Source organism: Cavia porcellus, unplaced genomic scaffold (genome assembly GCF_034190915.1).
Source record: "Cavia porcellus strain 051 isolate PalLab524CR breed Dunkin Hartley unplaced genomic scaffold, mCavPor4.1 scaffold_12, whole genome shotgun sequence".
NCBI classification, from domain to species: domain Eukaryota; kingdom Metazoa; phylum Chordata; class Mammalia; order Rodentia; family Caviidae; genus Cavia; species Cavia porcellus.
Window position 1 is genome coordinate 80,193,266 of NW_026947495.1, and position 18,500 is coordinate 80,211,765.

Consider the following 18,500-nt stretch of genomic DNA (forward strand, 5'->3'; position numbering starts at 1 on the left):
TCGTGGCTGCAGGTGATTTTGCCGTCCTGCTGAAGGCTGGCATGACTGTGAAGCAGGCCATCGTGTACAACCTGCTCTCTGCCATGATGGCGTACGTGGGCATGCTGATCGGCACGGCCGTCGGCCAGTACGCCAACAACATCACGCTCTGGATCTTCGCCATCACGGCGGGCATGTTCCTCTACGTGGCACTGGTGGACATGGTAAGGGGCTCGCGGTTTCTTCTACCCTAAACCTGCAACTAGAGCGTGGTTCTCAGGCGGACGGTGTCCGGGAGAGACCTGGAGCCACGTGGTGCTTAGAGCGCATGGATGCTGTGTCCTCGTAGGGCAAAGCACACAGGGGAGCTCCCTGTGGGAGACAGTGGGATGCTGAGAATCTCTGATCATGTTGTGTCACTGTTTAGCATGGCTGCAGTGTCACACGTGGGCACAGAATAGTTACCTGTGGTGTTGGGACAGAAGTGTTCTTTCGCTGCTGAGCAGACTCTGTCTTTGAGCTTAGCGCGTGGGGAAGAGTGACCCTGTGTGGTAAGCTGGTCCCTTTGGGCATTGTGTGTGTTCCCAGACAGTCTGTGACTTCGCCCAGAGCCAGTGAAGCTGGACGCCGCTGGCCAGCTTCTCTCAATTGGCTGCAGGACTCCAGAGAGACACTCTCCACAGAGCTGGCAGTGCGGTGCAGGGCCGTCACAGGCGCCCTCTGTCTCGAGCAGACTGCCTCATAGTCTCGTTTCACGGTCACTCTGCTACGATCTTACCGCAGATTTAATGCCTGTTCTCAAAAGTCGTGAAACTTCAAGTAAAAGCAGTAACTCTATTTTATGTTCAGCCAGGTGTGGGCAGCCCGCTCCTCTTCCCGGACCTCTCCTCTCCCCGCAGCATCCTCTGGCCCCGTGCTTCTGGGACACCCCCCCACCCCACCCTGTGCGCAGTGTGAGGATGCACCGTGTTCAGCCAGGAGCCCCGCTCCCCCCAGCCCTGTACCCCGCAGCCTGCGTGTCCCTTCCTGGGCCGGCATCTCTGCTAACTCAGCTTCCCTTCAGCTGTCACCGCCCTGGTTCAGCAGATCACGGCTGGCTTTTGGGTTCCCCGGCTGTTCAGCAGGCAGGCAGGGCTACCTCTGGGTCCACAGCGTAGCTTAGTACACGTCCTTTGCTTGTCCTGGCAGTACTGCTGACCATGGATCTCTCTTCCTGCCTCTCGTGGGTGCAGGAACTCGCGTGGAGTGCTGTGGGGTCTGGGTCTCTGGAAGCAGAGTTTCACGGGTGGCTGTGCGTTCAAGGCAGAGAGGCGGCTGCCTGTGGGGCTGGGCTACACTGTGTGGTAGGCGTCCGAGGGAGGCCTGGGAACACACTGGGTGGAGGGCGCAGTGAGCCCGTGACGCTCACTGACGGCCCCCAGGCAGCTCCTCGGCTCCCGGGAACCGAACATGACTGCTGACCACACGAGTGGCAAACAAGGCGACAGTCTTTACAGTGTCACAGTTACACTGAAATCCGTAGGTGTTCGAGAGAAAAGGACACAATATGTGTATTTTCTAAGATTTTTATTGGCAACCAAAATCACACATTTTCTAAATGTGGTGAAGCAGAAATGGGTTAAACGTGGTGTCCTCATCGTGACAGGCCATGCAGCAGACATGGGTCTCTGGGGTGCCATCAGAGTGAAATGACCATGTCATTACCTCATAAAGCGCACCTCGGCTATCCGAAGATTTTTGTTTCTTCAAAGCCCTCTGATGTAAGACCTCGGCAGGGCTACACTGTTTCCTTCGAGGTCCCGTGGGGCGCCCAGGCGGGTCAGGGAGTGGGGCAGACAGTGGCCGCTCTGGAAGCTGCCTCACATTGTCACAGGGTGGGGGAACCTGGGCTGGCTGAGTCACTGCTGCAGGTCAGCTGTGCCTGCCCGGTGGGCGCAGCCAGGGTCACAGAAGAAAAGGTTCTCCAGGACTCGGCAGGAGGGACCCGAGAGGGGCTGCGCTTTGTAACCTCACAAATGCCCAGCTGTTTCTAAAGCTGCCTCTTCCTCTCCCCAGCTCCCGGAAATGCTGCACGGCGACGGGGACAATGAGGAGCATGGCTTCTGTCCCGTGGGGCAGTTCATCCTGCAGAACCTGGGGCTGCTGTTCGGGTTCGCCATCATGCTGATCATCGCACTCTATGAGGACAAGATCGTGCTCGACATCCAGTTCTGAGTCCTCACTGGGGAGCCCCAAGGACGCGTGTGTCCCTCTGCCTGGTGGCTGCCCTGCTCCCTACTGGCGTGCCCTGCTCGCGAGCCCATGGGGAGAGCCTGCCCCGAGACCGGGGCTCAGTGCTTGTCCCCGAGAAGGGGGCCCTCACCGTTGGAGACAGAGGAGGAAACTGGACTCTGAGAACTGAGGTCAATGTATGTTTGCTTCAGACTTTTTAAAGAATAATCATATAAAACACTAAAGTAGTCTCCTTATTAGTAGAAACTTCTGTGGCTATGCAGAAATAGAAATTGAACCAAAAAAATCATTTAAACCTTAAGAATATTGGAAATGAACTCTGAGCAGACACCTCTGCGTGCGGAGAGTGAAACGCAGTGCCCTTTACTCAGCTCGTGTCCACGCCCGGGGCAGGGATCGACTGGACGCAGCGCGGGAACCACAGGTAGAGTAGGAAGTGGCGGAGAGCTCAGGCTGCACTAGGGTATGAATTTAGCAGCGGGGAAACCCTTATTCTTGAATCTAGAGTTACTATTTTTGTATATATTTGCATAGTGTTTAAACTTGCAGCCTAAACTACTGAAATCTGTGATTGTGTGTTTGTGTGAGCTTCGGTTTAATGGCAGATTCATGATGGTTCTTTGTACTATTACAATACTTGGTGTTTGGGGTGTTTTTCTGTTTTTTCTTTAACCATAATTTTGTTTCGGTTTGGGGTTTATGGGGGAGGTGGGGCGTGTCAGAGCATGTCAAATGTTTTTTCCTTAAACATTACAGCCTTCTAGGACATATCAAAGAGATGAACCCAAACATAGTCTAAAGTCCTCAGTTTTCCAACTTGACAATACTAGTGAGGTCAGTTGGGAAATTGAGGTTCCAGATGTTCCAATTGCCAGTTTGGCCTGTGCTGTGAGTGGCTGTGAGCCACGCTGCTGTCCGTCTGTGCCCGCGCAGGAATGTCACTGCACGGTGACGGGACAGTCCCGGCGGGGCGGCCATCGCAGGGCCGGAGGCTGAGTGCAGTCTCTGGCTCTCTGTGCCAAGAAGTGCTGCAGTGCCTGAGGGCAGAGACTGGCGTCTGGCTCGTGCCTGTTCTCCAGCCGGTTGTACTTGCGAGCGATGCTTCCCGGGACTGGGCGTGGAGACCTGTAGCGCCAGTCTGCACGTGGACCCCAGCCTCACTTCGCACCAGTGCCACGCCTCTCTCCCCGCCAGGGGGTGGCCCTGGCACTGCCTGGCTGCCGTGGAGCTCTTCACAGACTGGCCCTCAGGCCTGAAAGGGTCAGCTCCATCTCACTGCGTCCTCTCCCTCCCGTCCCTTTCCTCTCCCTCTATGGAGTTTTGCTTCTTAAACAGAACCAGACCTCGAGAGCGGCGCATGTCCCTGTGTGAACAGGCAATTGATTGCCAGGGTTTCTCCCGGCCGGCCGGCAAGGAGGGGACCCAAGTGTCGTTACATCTTTAATTTATGCTTGAATCTGAAATCACTCCTGCTTTTCTGTGGCCTCTTTGTAATAAGTCGGAGTATTTTTTTAAACCACGAGATTGTTTTCAGCGTTGGGCACTGAATTGGGACAGCCCTCATCTCACCGCTTGGCCCTGCAAGCAACCTAGCGAAAAGGTGCTGACATTTGATTTCGCACTGCCAACTTCAAGGGATCTTACTTTCTGAACCAGGAAATACTTCAGTTCATTTCTGGGTTTTATACCCAAGGAGGATTCTGCATTCCAGCTTCAGACCCGCTTCAGTTAAAAGCAACAGCTGGAATATATTCCCAGTCTTAAAAATAAATGCCTCATTTAAAGCAGATAGGTTATGCTAAGGTATACAAAGTTTTATATTCTCTCGGAAGTGTATTATCTTTCTTTGCTAGATTTTCTTAACTTCATAAGAGGGCTGTAACAGTTGCTGCTAGTATTTTATAGGGTTCCACCCATGTTTAGTTTCCACATCATTTTTCTAATGTATAGTTTCAAGTCTTACTAGACAATCTTAATTCCACTACATTTCTGTTGGGCTCCAACATTCCATTAACTTGACCTGTGTACTTTTAACATGCGTTGTTGGAGGTGTTGATGTTACTTGTACAATGCTGTCACTGTGTGACATCCATATGAATTTTGATGTATATCACATTGCATTCAATCAGCTGTGATTATGCTTAGAGTACTTTAGGAACTATGTGCAGTGTGAATTTCCATTAACAGTGAGTCAGTGGCTTAAATGTGATGACGGTCCTGCAAGGTGATTCTTGCTAAATATCTAAACCTTTTTCGTTGTAACTGAAATCATTTTTTAAAAATTTATAAAGCTGGAAATGGTCATATGCTGTTTTTTTCATTGTCAACAGTGGTGTGTCATTTTATGTATGTTCCTAATGCCTATGGAACTCTCCCAAAATAAAGTTATTCCAAAAGAGCAGATCTGCCATGTTCCCTTTACTGCTTCGTGAGGTTTTCTAGATCAGCATGTCGTGCATATAAATACGGGCTGCATTCACACACGGTGCACTTGGAGTGAAGAACACAGTTACTCAGATTTATTGAAGCCAGAAAACTTGGTTGAACAAATACTCCGCCATCTCACAAGAAGTGGGCCCCACAATGGCCTCCCAAGGTCAGTCGTTGAGCTGGCACAGTAGCGCCACCCCCCGGCCAATCCAGTGCTCCTTGGGGTGGTCGGAGGGCAGGGTCATGGCAATCACGAAGTTGGTGGAGTGGCCCGTGGTGGACAGCGTTCCCCTCCGTTCACTGGTCTTGTACAGTGGCGCCAGGTAGCTGGGCCGCTCGAGTATGTCCACCCTCTTACAGGGCTTCAGCCACATCTGGAAGAGAGTGTGCACACCACCCGGGAGGTCAGGCTGGCTTTGTCAGTGCCCTGGCAGTGTCAGTTTCGTCAGCACTGCCGTGGCTTCACGAAACATTTTCAAAGAACTGTCATAACTAACTTCAGAGCCAGGCTAGAAATTAAAATGAGGGGGGAAAATGAGTTGTTTTGTTTTTGACACAGGGTCTTGGTAAGAAGTTGAAGCTGGCCTTGCATTCACTAGGTAGCCCAGGCTGGCCTCAAACTCAATGGCAGTCCTCCTGCCTCAGCTCCCAGTACTGGGATTACATGCATGCACCCCCAAAGTGAGTTCTTACTCTCAAAAGTATTCGTCCCTTTTCCATCGTACTCCGCTGTGGGAGACTTTCGGTGCTTACTATAATAAAACCAGATGGGCTATGAAGGGAGGGAATCACTACTGATACCCTATCTTCCCAGCAGCATCCCTCGGACCTCTGAAGACATTTCCTTCAACAGCGCCTAACTAGACGAACCCCTGCACGCTGTGTGTGGCCCCTGCTCAGAGCCCGGGCAGAGGTGCCTGGTCGGTCCTGCCCACTGCTGCTGAGAACCAGAGCAGCAGGTGTGCACAGCAGTGCACCCCCAGGTCAGTGCCTGGGACAGAGCTGGGACTCGGCGGGGGAATAGCCACTCTCTAAGATCCAGATGCTGGAGCCAGTGCCACAGTGAAGAAAGGAAGCACCCAGCGCCTGCTGCCACAGCTGCACAGCCTGGCAGAGGCAGCCTTGGCCCTGCAGCAACGCAGCATCCCCGTGATCTCGGGGAGCGAGCACCTCAGTGGCCGCAGAGCTCTCTTCCGGATGTGGCTCATCATGTATCCCAGGTTGGCCTTTAGCTTAGTTAAGGCAGTCCTCCTGCCTCAGCCTCCCACATGCTGGGTTACACTCTGCACCAAGCCCAGCTCCCCCTTCCTGTCCTGCACTGTGCCCCTGCTCTTCTGGGATACTGAAGGAGCAGAGGTTTGCAGGAGAGAGAGATGCCATGCCATCAGTGGGCGAAGAGTTAAAAGAAAGTTTGTGCCTCGGTTTACCTCTTGATGGCTCAGCATAAGATATCACCAGATGGGTTTGAGAAGAGTCCTCCACGGTGGAGATGAAGACCTCAACCCATCAACCCCTGGAACAGGTTTGCCAGTTCCCACCAGGGAAAGAATTTTCCAGACACATCGGTAAAAAGCAGAGAAAATACTAGGCAGAGTTGAAGGCACACACGCCGAGAGAATAGCAGTGCAAGCCCAGACTCGGGGACTCGTGAAAAGTCCACTCCCGTAGCAGGGTCTAAAGCCAGTGTGAAAAGTCAGCAGCTTCTCCATACACCAGGAACGGAATCTTGGAAAAAGCAGCCCCATGCACAATAGCCATCAAAATAATTCAAAATACCTAGGAATAGACTTAAGGAAGTGAAAGGCCTCTCCAACAAAAATTACAAAACAGTTTTCAAAAAATTGAAGAGGACACTCAGAGTTGGAAAGACCCCCACCAAGATCTTGGATTAGAAGTTATTCATACGGCCATACTCTGAAAGTGAGCTACAGATTCAATGCAAACACCATCAGAATGTCAGTACTGTTCTTCACAAGAGTGGAGAAAACATTCCTGAAATCCACAGAGAAGCAGAAACAACTCTGAACAAACAAAGCAGTCCCGAGCAGAAAGCAAAGGCGGAGATAACACAATACCAGATGTGAAACACACCGCAGGGCTGCGGCAGAGCAGCCTGCAGAGACCCAGACACAAACCCACACAGGGCAGCCACCTGCCTCTCAACACAGCTGCCCACACACCCTGGAGGAAAGACCGCCTCTCCAACGGGGCGCTGGAAAAGCTGGATATCCCCTGTAGAAGACTGAAGCTAGATCTGTCTATTTTATTTTTTTAAAGACCAAGTACATTTATTAGAAAGGAAAGTTATGAAATATCCTCATATCTTTCCTTAAGAAATTAGAAATAAAAGACAAAATAAAACCAAAAACAAATAGGAGAAAATAATAAAGATTAGAAATCCTCATCAAAATGCCAACACCATTTCAGAAAGATTAACATTTTGATTCTTACATTTCTGGAGAAATACAAAAGGCTGAGAGAATAGACTAAACAGCTTTGATAAAGGCACAGTAGAGCACCAACTCTCCCCCGTCCCATACTTATCACAAAGTTACACCAATCAGGACAAAACGGCATTGATAGGATAGGCAAAGCACCAGCGTACCAATATGAAGTCCCAAAATAGATACCCATGTAACAGACAATTGATTTCTGCCAAAGATGCAAAAGCAATTAAGTGGAGAAAAGATTTATCCTCAATAAATATACCAGAACAACTGGAAATCCACATGCAAAACAACCCAAACCTTATAGCACATCAGAAATTTCTTAAGACATCAAAAGTGAACTCAAAATGGTCACAGTGGGGTAAAGCAAAGCCAGGTGTGGCCTGATTCGGTGCTTTTGCTGGGCTCCTGCAGTTCAGAAAGTTTCCCCAGATCTGCACCCTGCTGGGAGCTGCTGGAGGAGGGAGCCGGCCAGTTCTGGTTCTGGCTTTGACTGCAGAATGGCTCCTGGCCAATCGCTCCCCGAGGCAGCACCGAGTCTCAGCACTCACCCCCAGCCAGCACAGTCCTCCACCTCCTCCAAGTCGTACTGCAGAGGCCCTGGGGTCGCCAGCCACCACTGTCGCTGTGACCTCGCATCCCCAGGCTCCAGCAGCTCCCCCCGTGCTGGGTGAAGGCCCTGCCAGCTCCCGCCTTCTTCTTCATTGAAGTTTTCTCTCTGCTCTCCCAGGGGGCTTCCATTCAGACTTCGGACTCTTCCTGGGTCCAGGGACCCTCCCTCCTTCCTGTCTCCCCCAGATGGACTATTCCCACATCTGGACGGAGGCTGTCAGAGAAGCTGTTTTCTCTGCTGCTTACTGCCCCACCGTCTTCCCGGAAGTCACCCTGGATCCCTGTCTCTCACCCTGTAAAAAGTCAGCTGAAGATGGAGAAGAAGACACAGAGGATTCATCAAGATGCCAGCAGAGGGGGAATTCCAGAGTGAGACCCCAATGGCTTAGGGAAGAACAGCAAGAATCGAGAAATGGGATCGTGTCAAATTAAAAACGTCTGCCCGGCAGTGGAAACAACCCACGAAACAGAGAGGATGGGAGAAACGCCAGCTACTCCTGACAGAGGATGCAGACCAGAATACATAATTTAAAAAACAAACGCCCAAGAACAAGTGTCGCAATCAATCGCCGGCAAATGAACCAAAAAGGCATGTTGCAGAAGATGAAATACAAAAGCCCCTAAGTGCATTAAAAGGTGCTCATCATCATCAGCCGTCGGGGAAATGCAAGCCACCCCACACGGTGGCCGGTGGCCGTCATCAAGAACACAGAAAATAGCAAACGCTGTGGGGCGGGGGGAGCCTTTACACCCGCCAGAGGGAGATAAATCCGTCCAGCCACTGACATCAGGGTGGAGGCTCCTCGGAAAGCTAAAAAGGGGACTGGCTGGGTCCCGCTGTACAATCCCGAGGCACAGAACCGGAGGAATCACAGTCAGCGGACTGCATGGTGGGGCCCCACGTCACCCCAGCGAGAGGCACAGCAGTGTCGGCCAAGGTGCCGGCAAGGAAGGGAGGACGGATAGAGACAGCGCTGCGATGTCCACAGGGAGCGCCCAGAACGATGAAACCAGGCGTCTGCAGGACAACGGGTAGATCGGGAATCAGCACGTTAGGGGAGCAAGCCAGACCCCAAGAGGACATCACACGTTCCCCTCCCGTAGGAGAGGACGGGGGGGGGGGGATGGGTGTGCTCCGTGCCTGACGTGTGCAGGTATCACGGGGCAGCCGACTGATTGCACAGCCTGTGCTGATCCTTACAGTAAGGCTGTGGTACCCTGTCAGCTGTACCACACTGTGCCTCAAGCACAATTTTCCAATGTAAAAACCACAAACAAAGCATAATTTCCTCCTGCTATTTATTGCATTCTTTCAGAGTCCTTAGCCAAGCTGCTAGGGTGCTAAGTGTGCAATCCATTGTGGAACTCGCCAGGCTTAAGCCAGTCAGTCCTGAAGAGAAGAATGGAGAAGCGACTACGACCATAAAAGTGGTCACGGAATTTAACCGGAGCAATCTTTTCTAGTGGTTGTCTTAAGTAATTAACCCTGCAGGTGATGGGGCTGGCTAAGCAGTTCAGGCTGGCTGTGAGTCACTTTGTATCCCTGGCTGGTCTCGAACTCACAAAGATCCTCCTGCCTCAGCCTCCTGAGTGCTGTGATTACAGGCATGTGGGCCACCATGCCCGGCTAAAACAGAATTTTTATGAAGAAGCCAAAAAGGCCACAAGTTTCTCTGTTTCCCCCACATAACGATGATTCCAGGTTATCAGAAGGGGAGGCCCCAAACAGTTTCTGCAGATATTAGCTACCACATCAGACTCGATGAACTCTCAAAACACTCATGGATGTGTTTCATTTTAAACCAAGGGGAATGTTTTCTTATGAGAATTTTTATTTCTCACTAGCTGACTTTATTCAAAGGAGTCACTACTTGATTATAAAACACATCTCCCACTCACAGCAAGCTACTTAAGTCTTAATGTAAAAGAAAAACCAAACAAAACGACTCGGGTTCTGAAGTGACAAACACTGATTTGCCCTGGTGACCTTCCGCTCCAGTGCTTGTTCTAAGGGTCCTGGGATACGGCAGATTTCTCACCCTTGGGCTGTAACCAGAACAGCACAGCCTAGATCCTGTCACAAACTGCATAAAGCTAACCACTGCCTTACGCCTAAGCAACAGTCACAATGTCCCTAGAGACGGTCATGTGTGGATTCCGTATCTGCAGATTTTCCTTGCTGGCCTGAGCTTCCTGACCTGACACCAGCACTCTCTGGGCAGAGCTCAACGCTGTCCACTGCGATCCCAGGCATGCGATCACAGCCAGCTGGAACCAGCATCCTGCTCGCGGTCCTCTGGCTGCCTCGGTGGGATCACCGTTGGTTCTGGGTTCACCCTGACCCCAAATATGTGGCACAGGGGCTCAAGTGACCCTAGGGATCTGGGGGCTGTGAGGGGCCGGATGGAGAGAGAACAGCAGCACTGCTGGGAGGAGCGACAGGGCTGTGAGCTTGGGTTAATTAATCAACACTAAACAGTGTCCTTAGACAGACGCGAAGGCTGGGCGTGGTGGTACATGCTTGTAATCCCAGCACTTGGGAGGCTGAGGCAGGAGGATGGCCTCAAGTTAGAGGTCAGCCTGAGCCACATAGTGTGTTTGAGGCCAGCTTGGACTCCATAGGGGGACCCTGTCCCCAGAAGACCTTGTCCCCCCAAAAACCCAGAAGTGAAACAAGATAGACTGCATATCAATCAACTGAGACGTGGACACTCAGCCCCCTTGTTTCCCCAGGAGCACTGGTCCGGTACTGGCTAACTCAAGGTTGGCAGCAACTTTACAGAACAGATTTGCCGTGAACATACATACATGGGACACATTTCACACACGTGTGTGTCTATCACGTAGACATCACTAGAAGATACTAACCACGGGCACTGTGTCGTAAAGGATCTTGGGATAGGATTCTGCGAGTTTCTTGATCTTCCTGTTCCAGGAAGCTCCATCCAGAAACAATCCATGAATGTAGACACCTAAATGAGAAATAAAAACATTAACAAAACGATCTCAGTGAGCAGTCTGATTGCGCTGCAGATCTGAAGTCCCTACCGGTGGCTCCTAGGCAGGCGCTAAGAGTCTGCGGCTGGTCCTGAAGCAAAAGCAGCCTCTCAGTGTTTCCACATCTGTATTTCAAGACATCTATGCTTTGCTTTGTAGAGTGATGTCACGGTAAAATTACATGTGGAAGACAGTAGAGGAAGGGAATTTTAAACTGGTCCACGGTATGAATCATTACAAGATTTATCTTAGCTGACCAATGATTATAATCGTGGTATCAGAAGCCGTGAAATCAGGAAGTTCTTAATGTAAATATTGGTCCCCAGTGACCGCTGGGCAATAGGAAGCAAACACTCCTCCGCAGACCTGATGTCCTGCAGGTCAGTGTGTCCTGTCCTCTTCAACTGTATTCCCACTGCTAGGAGTGCTCCTGCGTCTGTGTAATGCAGGGTGGCACAGGCGAGCTCTCCAGAATGTATGCCACATGCCAGCAGTTAAAGAGGAGCAGCGGGCTGGGTGTGGTGTACACGTCTGTGTCTGGGAGGCTGAGGCAGGAAGATCACAGAGTTCCAGGCCAGCCTGGGCTACAAAGTGAGTTCAAACCAGCCTGAACTGCATAGCGAGACCCTGTCTCAAAACAAACAAACAAATAAAAAATTAGTGTGCATTAGGGGAGCAATCACACAGGGCCACTGTCTCTGACTCTATGCATCTGCGAAGCCTGGGGGGTTGAACACAATATCTGCACATAAAGATGCTCACTGAAATGGTGTAGACCTCACAGGAAGCAGTGTAGAATTTACAGAGCCGGAAGTGTTCACTCCTCACCTGCTGTGTGGCCCTGACCAACTCACGGAACCTCAGAACCTTCTGCCACTGGAGAACAATTTGGAAACACTTTGCAGGCCCTCCACACCTGCTCCGTGTAGCTTGAGAACCTGTTAGCTGACCCTGGTGAAGTGTCAGAGCTGTGCTTCCGGTGAGATGGTACTGTCCCGTCCCCATCCCTGTGCTGGGCAGCATGATCACCATTAGCACAAGTATCCCCCTGTGGCCTGGGGACACTTGTGAGTGGCCACTTAAGTGGGCAGCTGAACAGTGGACGTTTGGGAAAACCCACCCTTTCTCTCTGATGGGTCTGAATTGACAAAGTAAATTTGGAGTAAAATTTCGGTTTTATTAATGAACCAAGCATTTGTCCAGTAGCTGTTATCCATGAAACAACAGTGACTTTGGGGCCCGTGAGATGCGACCTTCCCGAGAGGGACAGATGCACCTCTGCCGCCTGCTGACTCCCACGGGTCCCCCAGGCTCTGCCCGGCCACTGTCTCCTGCCTCCCTTCAGCCCCTGCAGGGCTCTCGATTGATGACCGAGTCACCCAGGCGGAGCCAGCAATGCGTCCAGAAGAGCCAGCACCGAGCCCTGCAGAAACCCACGTGGCCCTGTGCTTCTACCACACTGTTTGCAATCATGTTTTAACTGCACCTTAGCAGCCAGAAGCACACACATGTTCCAGTGTGTGTGAAGGATAGAGACCAGTGTGGGGAGAGGCCGGAAAGACAGACACTGCGCTCCTAGCCCAGGCTTTCTCAGGCAGGTAACTGTGTCCCCCGAGAAAGGGATCCCCTATTTCTCCAAATCATTTCATGCAGTCTGCTTTCTGATAATTATGTAAATGGCAAGGAAAGACACATAAGCTGGTTTCTGGGTGAGAATGTCTGTGTGTGCACAAAGTAATAAAATTCATGACTTAGCAAATATCTACCAGCAATTATCTGTCAGCCCGCGGCCAACACACTGATACCCAGCACAGTGGCTTCTCTAGCAGATGGTTCCGCCTTGCAGGACAGCATGGGAATACCACTCTGACTTCGCTGGTCATTAAATAAGCTGTGTTACGTGTCTTACTCCACTGTTTTCAGGGTATTTCTGGATGTTAATGCCTCCTTTAATGAAAGCAGCTATGCGTTAAATCCGTAAAGCACTGTAAAAAGGAATGTGAACTATTCCAGGCTATTGTAAAATAAAATAAAAGCTTCCGGGTACAGTGTCTAAGTTTAGCGTACAATGGTGGGGAATCCAGTACTCTGATCTTGGGTAATCACTAGCTTATAGACTCTATGCAGTGCTTTTATAAATTCAATCTTTTAGCTGAGTCTAAAAATTAATAACTGAGAGCCACTGTGAGTTCTGCCCAGACTGCAACCAAACGCTGCCTTCTGCCTTTTAAAACAGTGACGTGGGGAAAGCTTACAGAAAGAGAATCCTCCCGTGCGCGCATTGAATGCACTAAAGAAGGAAATGTAACATGACTGCAGAAATTAAGAGCCGAGCAGCAAGACAGGTGAATGGGAGAGGAGGGCTTCAACAGATGGAAGTCCACGCGGGTCTTTTTCTGGTGACCTAGCATTCCTTAAGATGGCACGGGAAGGGCAGAGTGTCCACCACACGAGTCTGGGCTTAGGAGCGGCAGGAGGTCAGTGTGAGCCAATGGTGGTGGGGAATGGCGAGGGGACATCCGGAGTGCCACGAGAGGATGGCCAGCAGGTGCCTGACTTACTGGTCAGGGCTTACTGGTCTGTGTCTGACTGCAAAGGGGGAAAGGCCACTGATAGCTTACTTAGTTACTGGGCACCAGGAAGTCACAATGGCTGGTTCCGCACCCTTCCCTGAGGGACAGAGGGGGTCTGGGGGTACAGGATCACCCTTCTTAGCCTTCCGTTAGCGCTTGGGATGGGCCGACCTCTTCCGCCCACTGAGAACACACTGAGACACAGAGATGAAAAAGAAGCCTGCAGCAGGGTCCTGCTTAGCATAAGGTCATCTTCCACCTCTTCAGTCACCCGGGGTTATTTGGTGCCTGCAGTGTCACTGACCTCTGAGCCCTCCGCTCTCCCCCCTGCACTGTACACTCCCCATAAAGAGCGGCTGGTTTGGAGGATCTGGGTCTCTGCCTGTCCTGAGGCGCTGACCTCGCAGCCCCCATCTGCGTTACTAAATTTGCCTCTGTGTCTCCCTTAATCCTTCTCCGTACCCCTCATACAGGCAGGTGGGGATCTCGGCCGGGTCCCTGATACTTAGTTGTCTGGTTTTTTTCAATGGAAGTCCAAGGGCTGACCTGACCTATTTATATATTCTTTAAAAGATTGTGTAGCTTCTGTATCGGACTAAGGATTGTCATTCAGCCATGACACCCTTGGAGGACGCCAGATGGAAATGGCTGTGGCAGCAGGGTTTGGGGCAGCACGTTTGATGTGAAGGGAGCAGAAGAATGAAGGCTGGCGGGTGGGGCCACTGACTGAAATTGCTAAGTTTTACATATTCAGGAGATGCCCGACAGCTGCATACAGCCCAGTGGATTGCAGAGCAGAGGGCTGGCCTGGGAGATGGAGGACATCAGCGAGATGTTTAAGGACCCCCAAAAGGTGAGGTCACATGGAGAGAGGGTGCAATTAGAACAGAGAACCAGTCCCAGAACTGAGACTCCAGTAAGTACGGGAGTGCAGCTCGGGTGTGGGCAATATGGAAAAAAGAGAGAAGCTGACACTCTAGAGGGAAGAACATATCCACAGACAAAGTTGGCACCGGTGAAAATTACTTCGAGGTTAAGATGCAGACCAGAGGAAATCAGTGAGATTTGTCAGCCGGGAAGCCATCAGTGACACAGAAAAGTATCCTCAGCGACCAGCAGAAAAAAGGCAGACAGCAAACAGACGTCAAGCACTCAGAGGCGGCAGGTAAAGACAGCTCTTCAGGGTGAGAGTTTGCTACAAAGGGGAGCAGACATATGGGGCAGTCACTGAAGAGTCCCGACGACAAGAGGGCTGGAACTGCGTGTCAGGGTTTAAGCTGCGAGACCCTGTAAGGCATGCCGTGCCGTGCCGTGCCGTGCCGTGCATGGCTGGGGTCACCCAGTCCTGGGACAGGTACTGTTGGTTCCAGAAAGAAGAGGCACAATTCAAGAAGGAAAACCCTAAACATCAGGAAAGACGTGGGAAGTGGAGTCCCGGGGTGCCGCCGTTGGCGGGCTTGTGGACTTGGTGCTATCTGCTGCTTCTTTTAGCTTGTGGTTTTCATAATGAAGGAAGAGGCAAGAGGGTACAGACAAGGACAAAGAGGGCAACAGAGGTCATCTGAGAGCGGGAAAACAGGTTTCCCAGGGGAGCAGCAGCAGGATTGCTTCCCATTACAAACCCCCCTGAGATCCGTGGCAATCAAGGTAAAGCAAAACCACTTCAGCACACTAATGCGCACGTCACCCGCCATCGAGATGACTTTATCTGTCTGTCAGTAGCCCCGGTGGAGCACGAATTAGCTGAGGGACAAGACCTGAAGCTGCCCCTGTTGCTTTCCTAGGAGAAGAGCAAGGGATTCAAGGGATTCACGCTCAGCGGTCCATTAGAAAGCAGAGCGGTCTTCAGAGAAAGCGACCTGCATTAACATTTGGACACAACACTGTTCCAAGTCAGCACCCTCTGGGTAAAACCTCAGAGTCCACAGCATTTAAAAATCAATACTATTTAAAGCAGTGGTCCTGTCCACTCAGTCTGAAGCAAGACTTCTGGGTAATCATAAAGGACCGAAAAGATAATCAATGCAAGAAATAAAGATTTCCTCAAGATGGGCTTGGCCAACATGAAACAAAGGCTTGTAACTGGGTGGGCATTTGGGACGATGCGTGTCAGAACAGAGAGCCCACCCCGGCCTCTGCAGGAGAAGCCTCCTCCTCTCCAGTCCTGCATCAACCGGTTCCCCATGGCTGACGCCACACAGTGGTTGATCATCACACACACCATTAATCTCATATTCTTTCTTTCTTGTTTTATTAATTAAGTTTATTGGTACATTTTAGGGATACATAATGACCACATTCATTACTAAGAATTTGTACCTTTACATGATATGACCTGATGCTTTTTCCCCGTTCCCCTCCTCTCCTTATTTACAAAAGCACTTCTGTTTCCCCCCTTTTCTCATACTTTCTTATTAGAAATAATTTCTAACTTTACAGAATTTTGAGAAACTACAAGAGACACACTCTTCCCCCCAGACTCACCTGTCGTCCCATTTCTGTTCCCCGTTGGCTCTATCATTGGTTCCTTCCCTCCCTGTAAAGATCCCCCCTCCCCGGGCCAGTGGACCGAGCACACTGACCGCCCTTTGGGCACCCGGGCCCAGCAGCCAGAGCCGAGCCGTGCACTCACCGTCCTCGGGCCCCTGCTTGTACTCCTTGTCCTCCAGCACTTCGTAGTCAAAGCCCAGGAGGTCGATGGGAATCGTGTGCTTCCTGGCATAGTTCTGCTGCGCGCCGGTCAGGAAGGCTTGAGTGAAGAAGAAGCCGGACAGCCAGAAGACAGGGGGCGGCCCGGACTCATACCACTGCTGCAGTGATGGGACACGGGCGCGGCTGTCAGTGCCTGTCAGGGATGGACCGCAGCCCTGCCCGAGAAACCATGTCCCCAACCTTCTGCCATCTCCCAAGGAAACCAGTGAACAAGCTCAAGGAACAAGAAGCCGTGCTCTTGAGGTTTGCAAAAACACTAAGGAACGCTTTCACGCTCACACCAGTTTAGGGGTCACATATGCCTGAATGCACACGGAAAGGTCTGCTTTATGCACGCCCAGTGGTCCCTCAAAAGAATCTCCAAACCTCAGCCCCTGCCTGCTGGGCACTGCGGCACAGTCTGTCAGGTTGCAGAGCTGAGCAGAAATGCACACAGGTGCTGGTCGTGGGGGAGTTGTTTTCAATTTTTTTCTCTCTCTCGAATTAATCACTAGCACCCAGTAGAATATCCTGGAAGTTTTTCCCTCACAACACAATAAAATCCAACACACGGAAACACTACACTATTCTAGAACTTTTGAAACAAGCAGGGCGGTGAGAGCTTAAGCATTGACTCAGCAAGGTGTCTTCTTCATTACCTACCTGACAGGCATTCTAATCGTGAGCTAGTTAAGTGATAATTTAACCAAGGGGGAAACTAGAGAAGCCAGAAGACATGCACTTGAAAAAGTTCCCCTGTAGAAGCCCAAGGCAGAGGCTCATCTTTCCAGAACAATCTTACCCCCTCGGTGTCTCCATCTCCTACAAGAGACGGCTGTATCATGAAAGGGGAGGTCAGTCATTTTACCTGTGTAGCAATTCTCCCTGCTTCTGATGCCATGATGGGAGATCTAGGGAACTAAGTGACCAGTAACGGAGGTTACTGCTACAAAGGACACAGCTAAGCACCAACACCGCCAGCTGAAGAGGAGGCGGGCTTGTGCCCATGCTACACTCCCCACAATGGGTCACTTCCATCTCAGACTAAAACGTGTTCAGCGATTTCCTGTCTAGAAGGCGGCTGGGAACACCTTGCTGGTAGCCTGCTGGCCCTCCAGGACACTCTGCCACGCTGGTCTGTGTTAATGTTAAACACTGAATTGAGAATCAGTATGCCACATGTCTCCTTCCCTTCAGATGCTATGGGAAGTCTGACTCCCCTGCTCCTAAAGGAGGTTTCAGGCAGGATCTCCACCTGCACCCCAGGAACCTGACCCTCCTCCACCTCACCAGTTACCGCGGGTGAGATTACCTGCAAGAATTTTAGTCTTGAAAGGAAGTCATTCACGTAGCTGCCCAGGGGTTTGAGGCTTGGGTAGGATTTCCCCATCCACATTCCCGGAATTTTGACGTTCAGAATGCTGCTAACGACTTCCTCCAGGTCCGTGGACATCACCACCAGCCCCTGAAAGACGGTGAGGGCAGGTGAGCAGGACAGCATGGCTTCATGCAGCCCTCCCCAGCACGGCTCTTCACAGTTCTCCTTCTCCACAGAGTGCAGCTATTCTCTTTGTTCAGTAGCGACACATGGAGTCTCTGAGCTCTCCCCAGAAAACACGAAGCTTGACTCTAACCACATTTGAAGGGGATCTATCAACCGATGCTTGGCCACTCACCACTAAACCCAGTCTAACTGTGCCTTCACCTCCTTGCCTTTCATGCAGGTGAGAATACATTTCCTGTCTGCCCCTTTAACGTCACGGTGATGAGCACACACTCGGGAGCATTACATGACCTGCTTTGAAAGCTTAAAATACTCTGAAATTCAATTGTGAAGGCCATTGTGAATCACTGGTTCCCACACTGTGGAATTTTGGCCACTACTTATTATCATTTCTGTTTCTCCTATAATCAAAAATATTATTTGAGTTAACATGCAGAGAAGATTTGAGAGTCAATTTTATGGACAAAGAATGCACATTTTTTAACCTTTTTTTCAAAGCCCAGTGAAACAATAGGGTGTGTATATATCTATGTCTGTCTATCTATCTACATATTTTTTGGTACCAGGAATCAAACTCACAACCTTGCACTTGCCAGGCAGGCACTGTGCCACTGAGCCACGTCCCCAGACTGGAGCTGCATCTTTGAAGGCACAAGCTAATGGTGGCAAAGCCTATAGACACAAGCAGCCACACTGCACCCAAAGCCCACTTATCTACGGCCCTGAGCCAGTCCTACAGTTAACCCTGACTTCTGAGGCTTTAGTTTAGAGAAAACAGCACATAAAGTAACATTCCTGCCTTCAAGGAGAGACAACACGTGTGCCATGGATTTGCCAACACTGGCATAAGGCCACTAATGCAGAAAATAAACAGAAGAAGGGACAACACAACCTCAGGAGCTAGAGGCAGATGGGCTGGCAGAGAGGGCACCAAGAACCAGCTAGGAGCTCACGGAGGGTCACTCAAAAAGTTTTACGCACTAATGGCCCAAGATGTTTTGGAAAGGAGAGTGGTGTTCAGTGAGAAGGATTTCG

The 18,500-nt window shown here is 50.8% G+C and overlaps 2 protein-coding genes across 2 annotated transcripts in view; one reads left to right on the top strand and one right to left on the bottom strand.

Moving 5' to 3' along the window:
- Positions 1-4,612, top strand: part of Slc39a10 (solute carrier family 39 member 10) — a 43,345-nt gene extending 38,733 nt beyond the window's left edge. Inside the window, exons 9-10 of the mRNA XM_063259470.1 lie at positions 13-203; positions 2,035-4,612. Coding sequence (XP_063115540.1) covers positions 13-203; positions 2,035-2,193 — 350 coding nt within the window. The 3' untranslated portion in view covers positions 2,194-4,612. The remainder of the gene's footprint in view (positions 1-12; positions 204-2,034) is intronic.
- A 90-nt stretch (positions 4,613-4,702) lies between these two features.
- The window catches only part of Dnah7 (dynein axonemal heavy chain 7), a 239,656-nt gene continuing 225,858 nt past the window's right edge, over positions 4,703-18,500 (bottom strand). The window contains exons 62-65 of the mRNA XM_023562205.2: positions 17,274-17,426; positions 15,903-16,080; positions 10,569-10,672; positions 4,703-5,015 (exon numbers count right to left, since the gene is read on the bottom strand). Coding sequence (XP_023417973.1) covers positions 4,809-5,015; positions 10,569-10,672; positions 15,903-16,080; positions 17,274-17,426 — 642 coding nt within the window. The 3' untranslated portion in view covers positions 4,703-4,808. The remainder of the gene's footprint in view (positions 5,016-10,568; positions 10,673-15,902; positions 16,081-17,273; positions 17,427-18,500) is intronic.